The sequence below is a fragment of the Quercus lobata genome, chromosome 1 (assembly GCF_001633185.2).
Source record: "Quercus lobata isolate SW786 chromosome 1, ValleyOak3.0 Primary Assembly, whole genome shotgun sequence".
NCBI lineage: Eukaryota > Viridiplantae > Streptophyta > Magnoliopsida > Fagales > Fagaceae > Quercus > Quercus lobata.
This window is the reverse complement of record NC_044904.1, coordinates 10,072,004-10,085,034: the sequence shown is the minus strand read 5'-3', so window position 1 is coordinate 10,085,034 and position 13,031 is coordinate 10,072,004. Positions and strand designations below refer to the sequence as shown.

At 34.2% G+C, this 13,031-nt stretch overlaps 1 protein-coding gene across 1 annotated transcript; it reads right to left on the bottom strand.

Annotated features, from left to right (window-relative positions):
* Positions 1 to 280: 280 nt before the first annotated feature.
* Positions 281 to 3,473, bottom strand: LOC115976595 (protein trichome birefringence-like). The gene is made up of 5 exons (XM_031098011.1): positions 2,673 to 3,473; positions 2,225 to 2,417; positions 1,845 to 2,038; positions 1,604 to 1,762; positions 281 to 1,512 (listed from the first exon to the last, which is right to left on the bottom strand). The coding sequence occupies exons 1-5, from the start codon at positions 3,317 to 3,319 to the stop codon at positions 1,149 to 1,151; spliced, it is 1,557 nt and encodes a 518-aa protein (XP_030953871.1). The 5' UTR covers positions 3,320 to 3,473; the 3' UTR covers positions 281 to 1,148.
* Positions 3,474 to 13,031: the final 9,558 nt, after the last annotated feature.

Genomic DNA, 13,031 nt, shown 5'->3' with positions numbered 1-13,031 from the left:
TACAGGGTTACAGGGTTTGAAAGTACCTTCTGGAGAGTACTCAATGAACAAAATATATAATTTAAACAACATATTTGGCATGATCCAGAAGCATGAAAAACATAATTTTACAAAGAAATACTTCATCCACTTTTCAAAGAAACAGCTAATCAGAGATAATCTAGTGATGTAATCAACCAATTGGTAGACGGATTGTTCATAAACCAAATAGTAATTGTATTTTCAATTCATTCATCAGTTAAATTGAAAAGCTAATCATAACAGATTTATACACAAGTTCATGATGCTACACATTGTCATACCACCAACCCCTTTCCTACAAATACAAAAAAATAAATATTTGTTACAGCTTGTCATACCAACCCCAACCCAAGAATCCCACTTTGTATTCTATACTTCTTGAAACGCTCCTAACGTTTCACTATAAATAATAAAGTGCCATTGATCCCTAAAATTAGCAGTATAACTCAAAACCACGTTTATTGCCTAAAGGCAGTTGCTTTCTGCTAAAGAAGAAGGTTCACAAAGGAATGGATGCTTTCTGAATTATGAGCTGCATAAAGCAAAGGTGTTTTAATAACAGTTTTTGAGGGTGAATACAGGATACTCAACATGTATGAAGTGGTTCAGTATCATCCATTGTATTGGGAGGACAACTGGACAAAGAAGCTTCAATATTTTAGTGGCCTTTGCTGCAATTTGAACCAGCTTCAAAGTATAACGGTTGAGGATTTTGTCATTAGCTCTGGGAGCAAGAAAATACTTCTTGATATCTCTGTCCTTATACTGAACTAGTACAGTATCATTGGCTGATATTGGGAGTATTAAAAAAGCTTCAACATTTTATGGTTATCTAGTTCTGTAATTTCAACCGTTGTCAACCATAAATAGTTGGAGATTCTGTCATTAGCTATGGGAACCAGCCAACAATTCACAATATCTATCTGCCCTTTGGAAATTGATTTAAACTCCTTTGCTTAATGCAACTTTTGGATAGCACCCCTCTTCAACATTCTATCTAGTCTAGGTCAATGCAACTGCTAATTTAGGCAATAACTTGGGTTACTACTCCATTATGGTGAAGTTTTTGGATAAGTATTAATTTATCATGCTTATACCCATGGCAGAGAAGCTAAGTTTGTTTTTATTTATACTGCAGGTGTCTTCTGCAGTTCTTGATGCTGCTGTTGGTTATGTTTGAGGAGTTGAGCATATATGATCTCGTTCCATGTATCAGGAACACCAGGGAGGCACCAATGGCTGCAATCCTGGTATCTCAAAAGCGATATTCTCTCCTCCTCTGTCAAATTCGGCTTCCTGTAAATTGATGGATGGGCATCAATCCTGAAATCACTCATTCTGGTAATGTTTAGATAGAAGACTGGAAACTTCATCCCCCTCATTACTGACTCAAAAATCCCCAGCATACTTGGATATTCTGACAAATATGCCTCATTCTTAATTGGCACAGTCTCGTTATCACACTCCCCACCAGAATTCCATCTTCCACCCCTGTAAATGGACAAAAAGAGAATGAAGAGGCTACTCCCTCATTGATTATGGAATTATAGAACTAAGTACACTTTTTTCATGTTCTATTTACCTAAAGTGAGAGGGAGAATAGGCCCTGAAAAATACAACGGTTTTCTTTGGATCAATGTTGGTGTCCACCCATCTCGCCCATGTTGATAAAGCTTTCCTAAATGCCTCTTCAACACTCATTTCACCATAGGTATGGTTTCCTTCTTGATAATAATCCTTCCTGCAAGATTATTACATTATTGTAGTTTCCAGTTTCAGTGTCCTAACATCAGGATATAAAGAGAGAAGGTCATTGGCATTACCCTCTGGAAGTTTTCTCATGAGTCCACCAGTGCCCTGTATTGAAGATGAGAACATCTGCACCTTTGTACCTATCAGAGGATGTTTCAACCACATCAAGGCGAAGTGTTTCCTTCTTTGAACCATTCGTGTCTGGCATTTCCCATTCTTGAACAAGAAATGGTGATCGGAAAAACTCCACCGAACAATTATAATCCTATATTCATACAAGTATACAACCACAAGCAATAAATAAAACACATTGACAAAAGAGATTTCTTTCACTGTCCACGTACTTTCATCATATTTTGTTGTATTCTTGTGTATTCTCAGGTCCTAACTATTGAACATTTCAATTTCCAAACTTCACAGTATAAAACAAAATGCATGATGATCAGCGTACCTGGAATATAAAAGAATAAGAACCCTCTGACCGGAATTCATATCTACCAGAGGCTTCAAAAACTCTAGTTTTATCTTCCACCGAATTTCTAAGAATGCAAACAAGAGACTCCCACATATTCCTATTTAGAGAATCCCCAACAAAAACCAGACGCTTTCCCCTCAACAATTTCAACATGTCCCTACCATTCAACCTGCATAACAGATTCATCTGAAATCAATCTCCCTGACCAGAAAGGGCACAAGCTAGTTTCAAAATAAAAAACAATCCGGCCAAAGCATTTTGTGTGTGTTTGTGTGTCATTTATATATTAGCATTCAAATACATAAATAAACAGCTAAAAGAAGACGTTGGCTTTATTGTTTAGCATGATTAATGCATAGAAAACATTTTAAACAATGCAAGACAAAGATAACAACTGTGAGCTATAACTAGCTTTGAAAATTACCTTGGAATACTGCAACCCTTGGGTTGCCACCTATACTTCTCATACATATTATCAGGCTTGCCATTAAGGAAACAATCGAAAGGCTCATCTATATGAGGACAAGAACCCGGCACATAAATAGGGTATGTATCATCTCTCACCCATTCCCCATCAAAAACATCACAACCATTCATCATCTCCAACCAACTCCGTTTTCTTTGCTTCTCAGACAATGCCTCGCTAAAGACCCCATTTTTCGTACCATTCTTTCTCAAACCAACCTCTACATTATCACTGTCACTACCATTGTTTTTCCCAGAAAAAGATGAACCTTTACTGGAAATGGGGAACTGGGTATTTGAGGGAGGAGAAAAAGGAAGGTGGGTTTGAGAGTATGAGTTTTGCAGAGGAGAGTTAGGGAAAAGGTGAGACAAAATGGAGGAGGTGTGGAAGATGTTCTTGAACCAAAGGGAAGAGTAGCCAGAAAGGTTTATGATCAAGAAGACAGTGAAGGCCACAAAGATAAATGTGGAGCCATAGGCAAAAGCCATGGCTTTTCTTGAGATGAAAATGGGAAAGAACGAAGACTTATTAGTGTCTGGTTTTGGGGTTGAATATGGTATTGATATTGTTGTGATTGCTGGCGACGATGATGGTGAAACTGCCATTGGAGTGTGATTTAGAAACCCCAACACAGAGAGAGATTGGGGAGATGCTTTTTGGAGTGAAGAACTGAGACACAAAGAGAGAGGAAGTACATTTAAGAGTACATGCTAATATCAGAATTGCCATTCTTGAATAATTTTACGAGGGTAATAATTATTTGAGGGTAATACGAGAAGCTTGTTTCCTTTGAATGTTCCTCCTTACGGGTATGCTAACTTAATTTGTAACATTTTTTGTCTAAAAGAATCTATTCTTAGCTGTTTTTTTGTTCGGTCAGTTGAGAATGACATTCGATTGCCTATATGGCCGCTAAATTCTCCTCTAATTCAGTTGAGTCTTTCGATTTTAATGCACTCAGGGCTTCCAGAAGTTTTAAGAACTGTCTGTGAGGTCAACTATAATTCTTGCTTTGTAGTTTGAATAAAATTGAAGATTATCAACCAAAAAGAAAAAAGGTCTGCCAATTTTTCCCAATTTTTTAGTTTTTATTTCTTAGAGGAAATTTTTTTATTATTTATTTTCTAAAGGAAAAAGTTTTTATATAACCCACTACATGGCAGATAAAAAAAACTATTCATATATATTTATAGTCACATGATATTTTTAATGAGTTATATGATTTATTTATACTACTATTTAAGGAGTTTTTTCTGTTTGGAATGAACATTTTGTTGGGTCCAAAACACCTCTACACCCTAGGTTAAAGTAGAGGTAAAACTTGGTAAAAATACTTCTTTAACTCCCACGCTATGTAAAACACTATCTACAAAATAGGATCACACTCACGTTAGTTTTCAAATTCACCTTCATGTCATATTATCTATCTCTACTATCTAAAAAAGGACTCCCCTCCTTGAAATTGACTTTTTTGTAGTTTAAAAATATTTTCATTAATTAAAGTTAACTTCTCTTAGAAATAGGGTCATAAAGAGAATTCCTAAAATTTAGGATTTTTTTTTTCCTTTCATTTTCATTTTTTTATTCCCTAAAATTTAGCAATTTTTATTCATTTTTCATTCGAATAAAAGTAAAACACCCCAATTTAAAAAATAAAAAATTAAGAGAACTCCTAAAATTTAGCCTTCTTTGCACTCATGTTCATTTTATTTTTCCAACCCAAACTTTTCTCTATAGCATTATCATCACTACACTACTTTCAAACATATGTTCAAAAACAAAATTACAAATGCTGCTTATCTCTAAAGTTTATCATATTTTTTGGGTAAATTTTTATCCTCTGAGCACACGCAACATGCATGCTTTGAGGATAGTTTAAATAATACATGTGAATGATTTTTTAACCATGACGTGGTGGTTGCATAAAAATTCTTGCAACCATGTTGCATAAAAACCTTTTTCCTATAGTATCTATACTAATCACTATAAACCTATTTATAAAAAAGAAAAATAACTAAAAAGCCATTGTAACCCTTAAAAAATCACAATTGAACTAAATAAAAATTATTAATAAAGTTGTGAACCATTTTAGTCTTGCTTGATAAAAACTTTTAGGGTACGTTTGGTACACTAAATGTAAATTACATTAAGAATAGTAATTTTTATTACTGGGAATAGAAGACATTATAATGGAATAACTATTACTATTCATAAGTTTGGTTGTTACATATAGAAAACTTGTAAAAGATGATGTATAAAGAAATTTTATATTTTTGGAAATATATTAATTTTAAAACCTATTATATATACTAAGGAATAGCTATTACATCCATTTTAAAGAGGAATAGCTATTCTTCAATTTAAAGAATAGTCATTCCAATGTAATAATTAATCCATGTAATAAAGATGCAACCAAATGACCGAAATTGCTATTACATATGAATAACTATTCCATTACAGGAGCTATTACAGCATACCAAACGTACCCTTAGATTTTAGCTTTTTACTTTTTTAAAAAAAAAAAATTAATCTAAAAAAACTAGCTTATTTGAAAACAAGTTAACTTTTAACTTTTTGTCACATTTTTAACAAAAATTATATCCTTTATAATATTTACCAAATGGGTTCAGCTCATCTCCCATTAAAAAGCCTCTCTTTTTTTTCTTTTTCCTTTTCTTTTTCTTCTAATGAATGACATGTGTCAAATACACAATATGTTTGAGTTTGGTATCCAAACAGATACATTATCTAAATTTATTGATACTAATAAGTTGCCCGTGTGATACATGGATAATTTTGTGATATATTTTATACAAGACGGTTTTGGATAATGTTTTACATATATTATAAAGAAAATGTAAACTAAATTAGAGTAAAGAAACATATACATTTTGAGATATTAAAAATTAGTTTAGTAGTTTCACTACATATTTGTAGCCTTCTCAAGGTAAGATTAATTTTTTTTTTTTTTTAAATCATAAAACCAAAGATAAATGCAAAAGAGTAACAGGACCGTGAAAATCAACTAATTTGTGTTATGTTCCATATATTATACAATGAAATGAAAGTATGCCCAACTCTCTCACGGTCTTCTATTCATCAATAGTGCGACATTAAAACATGATATAGGCAAGTATGTATTCATGTGTCTTATAAATGATTTAAAATTAAACCATGGTAGAATATGCTTTTACATTGCGCACCAAATATTCTCTCTACTTATATATAAAAATAAAAATAAAAACAATCCAACTAAATTACCCAAACCTAAATCATATTTAAACCCCTAATTTTAAAAAGAAAAAAAAATTACCTGTAGGAGTTTTCGATGTCTTGATGGTAATGGGAGACCAGTATAACAAAGGTGGTGACCTTTCAGATTCCTCTTTCTCTCTCTTTCAAATGTTTAGTCAGTATGTTTTATTTAACAATCCACGAAATTTTTGTATCTCTCTATCTGTAGGGCCTTATGTGGTTAGTTATTATTATTAGTCCTAAATTATTATTATTATTTTATTTTTTTTTTTTTTTTTGCAATACTAAAACGGTAGGTATACTAAAAGACATGAATAATAGAAAAATATGTGGTGTAAACTTAGGTAATTAATAAGATATTAATGAGATAACAGTAAAATAAGTTATTGTGAACTTTTGGGTAACAGTAAAAAAAACTTAATGAAAGAGGTAAAAAAGCGGCTAAATGCAAAATTAGAGTGTCATTTAGCAAGACCTCATAATTTTCTGCATGAAATATTTACTTTATATATATATGTGTGTGTGTGTGTGTGTGTGTGTGGGAAATGCTAACAAATGCCCTTAGAATATTGGTTAACAATTCATTTAAAGAAAGTTTTTATGAGGAAAAAAAAAAAAGGCAATTAATGTTTTTACAGCCCTTTTCATTTCCTATAAAAGTAGTGTCAAAACTTTCCGAAAATAGGTTGTTAACTAATGCCCTAAAGACATTCGTTAGCATAACCTTATATATATTAAGGGTCATACTACGAGTGTCTTTAGAGCATTGGTTAACAATCCAATTAAAGAAATTTTTATGGGAAAAGAGAAAAAAAAACAATTAATATTTTGATAGTTTTTTTCATTTTCCATAAAAAGTGATATCAAAACTTTCCTAAAATAGATTATTAATTTTTTTTTTTGATGGAACCGAAATTTTTATTGAACAGAGAAACCAAAAAACAAAGAAAGGCTAGCTCAGCCTTTCCTTCTTAATTACAGAAGCAAAACAAAGAGGACAGCTACCCCAATCAAAAGAACCAAAAAAATTACAAGCAAAAGACCATTTAACTAGGGAATGAGCTGCCATATTAGCTAGCCTAGGAACCCAGACGACAGACGCATTAGAATAAGAAACAAGAAGAGACTTCAAGTCCGCTAAGATAGAAGCAATTCTCCAAGGCGGGGGTAAAATCAGCCCATGAATAGCATCATGACAAATCTTAGAGTCTGTCTCAATAATAACATTGTCAGCTTCCAACTTTGCAGCCAAAGAGATAGCCCATCTCACAGCTTCAACCTCTGCCTGGAGAGGGAAGGTGGTTTTCGCTTTTTGAGAACAAGCAAAAACCAAGTCCCCTCTCCAGTCTCTAGCCACCAAAGCAAAGGAAGAATGAAATGGACCAATAGCTGCATCAACATTAATTTTAACAGATAGACGCCTTGGAGGGGCCCAAGATTGCAAAGGATGAGAGATATTTACAAAATCAGAAGCAGTTAGTCTAGAGTTTTTGAATTCCATAAATAACTTCCCAACTCTAGCTATTAGATCATCACAACTCAAGGGAAGGTCTTCAAAAATGACTTGGTTTCTCAACTTCCAAATTCCATCACAAAGAATGGCCCCAAATAATAAAAGCTCATCCTTTTGACAGAGCTGGTTTGGAAATGTGGATGAATACAAAAAAAGAATAAAATCCACTTCTGAAAGAGAAACCAAAAGAATCCATTCTCAGTCCCCATTTACTTCTAAACCAAACTGCCTTAGCAACTGGACAAAGAGCAAAAAAATGAAGGGAGGTTTCAATTTCCATCTTACAGAGGGGACAATAAGCATCAACAGCATCAACAAACCTGCTTAGCTTATCTTTGGTGGGCAAGCAACCTGTAGCAATCCTCCAAATCATCATTTTGTGTCTCTTATGGAGTTTAGCTTTCCAAATACAGTTCCAAACGGGTTCAATATTGTGATGCACTGTTTCCCGGCAACTCCAATAAGCCGACTTCACTGACAATTCCCCTGAGCTTGTGCAAGTCCATGCCCACTGATCTTTGTAACATTTGGGTCAACACCATTCTTTGGAGTAGGAATGAACCCGTGAAGCTCTGGTACCCAAGGATCCTCCCAAATCCTTATGGAATTACCATCCCCCACCAACATGCAAGTTGCTTTAGCTATGAGCTGCTTAACACCAGCCAAACTGTTCCAGACAGGTGAAGCATTACCCAGGAAGCAGTGGTTTAACCAATTGTGTCTAACCTTATATTTTGCCTTTAAAACTTTAACACACAAACAGTTCTTGTCCGACAATATCCACCAGGCTAATTTGGAAAGCATGGCTTGATTGAAATCCCAAGAGTTCCTAAAACCCAAACCACCATCCTTTTGGGATCTACATAGAGTAGACCAAGCAATAGGAGTCCAGAAGTGACCTGACTCCGTTTTGGGTTTCCACCAGAATCTACGAACCACTGAATCTAGTTGATCGCATAACTTCCTGGGGAATTGCAAGGCAGCCATAGTGTATGTTGGAATAGATTGCACCACAGATTTAATTAAAGTTGCTCTCCCAGCCCATGACAAATTCCTACCCTTCCAGCTACTCAACTTGCTCTCTAGTCTTTCTTTCACCAACTTGAGGTCATTGGACCTGTTCTTGGATAAAAACAGGGGAACTCCAAGATAAGTGGTACTTTGAGGAAGAGAATTAAGACCCCAGCAGCCTTTTACTTGGCACAAAAAATTAATACTAACTCCTCTTGATGGAAAAACACCAGATTTTTCTATGCTAATACACTGGCCAGACTAAGAACAATACTTTTCCAAACATTTCTTTAGACTAACTAGTTCAGAATTCTTTGCTTTGCAGAAAATAATCACATCATCAGCATAACAAAAGTCTTGAAATAGGGGGAGCTGTGCTGGCCACTTTAATTGCTGAGATATTTTTCCGATCAACTTCTCTGTTAATAAGTCTCATAAGAATCTCGCTTCCAAGAATGAAAAGATATGGCGATAGTGGATCGCCTTGCCTTAAGCCACGGCCAGGATTAAAACTTTGACAGACTCCACCATTCAGTAAAAGAGAATATTGGACTGTGGAGATACATTGATAGATGAGGTTGGAAAACTTATCATTGAAGCCCAAAGCCTTGAGAACCTTCATAAGAAAGCTCCACTCCATCCTATCATAGGCCTTTTGAAAGTCTAGCTTCACTCCTAAATAACCCTTCCTCTTCCTAGTCTGCTTGAAGCTGTGAAAAATCTCTTGAGCAAGCACCACATTTTCAGTAATACTTCTGTTAGGAACAAAAGCTACTTGAGCAGGATCCACTATCTTATTCAGTAAAGGTCTCATTCTATTCACCAAAATCTTGGATATTACCTTATAACAAACATTACAAAGGCCTATCGGACGGAATTGATTAAAATTGCAAGCTCCTGGTTTCTTTGGAATAAGAGAAATAAAGGTCCGATTAAGATTCCTTAATAGCCAGCCATCTCTAAAACAACTTTGAGTTGCAAGCACCACTTGATCACCAACAATATCCCAGTAGTGTTTATAAAACAAAGCTGGGAAACCATCAGGGCCAGGAGCCTTTAGAGACTTCATTCCAAAAATCACCTTTCGAATTTCTTCCCTGGAAGGAATTCTGCAAAGCTCTCGATTTTCTTCCTCAGATATGCAAGGGCCAATTAAATTCTCCAAGTCTCTAGGAACTTGGGGTTCACTAGTTCGATACAGAGTCTTAAAATTTTCCTCAAAATAACTCTGGATGTCAGACCTGTTAGTTATCCAAGATCCGTCCTCCAATTTGATTTCCTCTATGCGATTCCTTCTCCTCCAAATAAGAGTGGAAAGGTGAAAGAATCTCGAGTTTCGATCACCCTCTTTCAACCATAATTCTCTAGACTTCTGCTTCAATCTTAGTTCATCCCTCAACAACCAATTATCTAATTCAAGACTAAGTGCAGCTTCCAATTCTAAATTTTCTTTTGTGGAGGGTTTTTGTTGAATTCCAGCAATGTTAGCTTGAAGCATCTTAATTCTCCCCCTGACAATGCCGAAAACCTCCTTATTCCATTTCTTTAAGTCCTTCTTCGTCTTTTCCAGCTTATTTACAAGATGGAAACTGTGAGATCCCTCTACATCAAATTGCCAAGCATTATCAACCACAACTCTACTGCTATCTTCCTTCATCCACATTGCTTCGAATCTGAAGGGGTGATTCAAAGTTTCAGACTCAAAATGAGTATCCAACAATATTGGGTTATGATCAGAATTCAAATTACACAAGTGCTTGACTCCAGCTTTAGGGAAAAGTAATTGCCATTCTTGATTACAAAGACACTGATCCAGTCTCTCCTTAATATTTGCCAAACCCTCATGTCTGTTAGACCAAGTAAAGGAAGGCCCAGTAAAGCCAAGATCAATAGCACTAGTGTTTGACATGAAGTCTTTGAGGCAATTATCAGAGCTACCAGAAGTTGATCGACCCCCTCTTTTCTCATCCATTCTTTTTATACAATTTAGGTCCCCAATGATTACCCAAGGTCTAGAAAAGGAGAGCACCATGTTCTCTATCATCCTCCAAAAATTCATTTTCTTACTACTCTTGCAAGGCCCATAAACAGCAAATAATAACCAAGAGGAATTAGGAGGATCAGAATAAATAAAAGCAGCAATTAGGTTCAAGTCTGAATAAACCACTTCTAAATCAACACCTAGCCTCCAAAACAAAGTTAAACCACCAGAACGCCCACTAGGCTCCACACAATGAAAATCAACATATTTCAATTTAGAATTTATCATACCTACTCTTGGAGTTTTTGATTTAGTTTCCGACAGGAAGACTACCTCTGGAGTGGACTCACGGATCAGCTCCCTGATGGCTCAAACTATCGAGGCTCTACCAACACCCCGACAATTCCATGTAAGGGCCCTCATGGCAAACTTGGGGGCATGATAAGGCCCGCCTCCTCGGCCGTCTGAAGAGCAGTGACAAAGTTATCTTCATCCTTCTGTACTGAAGAACAGTTGAGATTTCCAGAACTACTTCCTTTACCTTGCTTGAACTTAGCTTGAGCAGTAGCTTTGGCTCTAGCTTGGTCTTTTAGAGCGATTCTTTTAGGAGATCGTCAACGTGGGTATCTTGTTGGGATGGAGGTGGGGGTGGTATGTACAAGAGGGTTTATGCTAGATGGTTGAGGGGAAATTAATGTAGTGGTTTGTGAGGGTATGTGAGTAACCGAGAACTTAGTTTTTTTTGTTTACAGAGTTAGGGGTATTGGGTGGGCTTAATGAATTGAGTTTCCTTTTGGAACGTTCTGAATCTTTATGGGACTGGGTTTGATTTGGAGTTTGTGGAATGCTCTAAGGGCACTCATTAACATTTCCTATATATTAATTAGAAACTTCTTAGAATTAGATAGTTGGAATGCAACATCTCGTACCATATAACAATAGGGGTATAATTAGGACCCTTTCATAACAAATACGATTCATATGTATAAGATTTACATTTATTGTGCGAGGTAGGTCTCAAAAAATTGTCCAATAAAATATTTTTTCCTATAATTAGAAGGTGCTCTTGAGGTTAATTATATATTATAATATTGACTATCATTTTCAGTGTTTATGATGGGTAAGAAAGAATGTTTGTCTGTTGAATATTATAAAGTATTTTGATTTTTTAATTATTTATTTGGATATTTAATGTGATGGACCACCTAAGCCGAACGACTTTAATTTTTATTTATTTATTTTTAAAATTATTAAATACTTTATTCATAAACTTAATTAAAGTAATCAAGAATCTTATAACTTAATAGATACTTTTTGGTATTTTCAATGAAAATGAACAAGAAGATGGGTTCTCTCATTAAACAATAACATTACAACAAGACCTAACATGTGAGGTCAGCAAGCCTAGTCACTCTAGATTAAAAAATATGTGAATTATGTAATTTATTTTTATGGTCTAATTCTCTTGGAAGAAAAATTGGATTTGAATCTGGTAGTATATTGATAAATTTGGATGAAGACGTTTCTGCTATGTGGGACTTCACAAATGTATACATTGAATGCTCTCTCTCTCTCTCTCTCTCTCTCTCTCTCAAATTGTCACAATATGAAGACGAGAGATTTAAACCATGAATATTTTTGTTAAAAATATTGAAAAATATTAATTAAGTTACAAAACTCTTGATATTAATTTGGCTTTAAATCTAACCTTGAACTTTTTTTTTTTCTTTATAAAGATAATTCAATAGTGGGGGGAGAAGATATTTAAATCCAGGATGTTTCTGTTGAAAATACCAGAGGTGTCAGTTAAACTACAAAACTTCTTGGAAAATTTAATCTTGAATTTGTTTTTCGTTCCTAAACTTACTCTATGTCCTTAAATTTTACTAAAAGTTTGTTTTTTGTTTTTAAACTATTGAAAGAAGGTTTTTTTTTTTTTTTTTTTTCTTCTATTTTTGTCTCTAAAAAAATTTAAAAAAAAAAAAAAAAAAAAAAAAAAAAAAAAAAAAAAAAAAACTCTTTACAAAGTCTAAGCATGAACAAAGAATTTTTTAAAGTTTAGGGATAAAAAAAAAAATTGGTAAAATTTAAGAACTAAAATAGTATTTTACGAAAAAACAAATTGAATCTGTAATTTGCCTTGATTTGTGAATATATCATGCCTCCTAAAACGTGATTGCATGTACAGTCAAATTAACATGTACAGGTAATTATTTTATAATCGAAGGCATTAGGGATAATGACAAAAGGAGATTACATAAGCAACAGGTTCAAGGCTTTAGGCAGTAAACAATAGACCTTAATTAGGACAGAGACAGAGAGTGATGTTATTTTTGTTGCAAATTTTATTATATAAAACTTACAAATTGTTTTAACAACTTTCAAAAACAAAACCAAAACTTAATTTAAGAATTTATTTATCATGTTAATATGACACTGATTACATTGGTTTATCACCTCAAATTTGTAAATTTCATGGCAAAATTAATATTAACTTTTAACATCTTTTCCTTAGAATAAGTTGCATGAAAGAATTGTGGGATCCAACTCAAGTAGC

What these genes read in the sequence shown, in the direction of transcription:
- LOC115976595 (XM_031098011.1), bottom strand. Translation starts at nt 3,319, where the DNA reads ATGGCAGTTTCACCATCATCGTCGCCAGCAATCACAACAATATCAATA. An exon ending in CATGAGAAAACTTCCAGAGG is followed by an intron (nt 1,763 to 1,844) that starts GTAATGCCAATG and finishes ATAATCTTGCAG; the next exon opens with GAAGGATTATTATCAAGAAG. An exon ending in TATTCTCCCTCTCACTTTAG is followed by an intron (nt 1,513 to 1,603) that starts GTAAATAGAACA and finishes GTCCATTTACAG; the next exon opens with GGGTGGAAGATGGAATTCTG.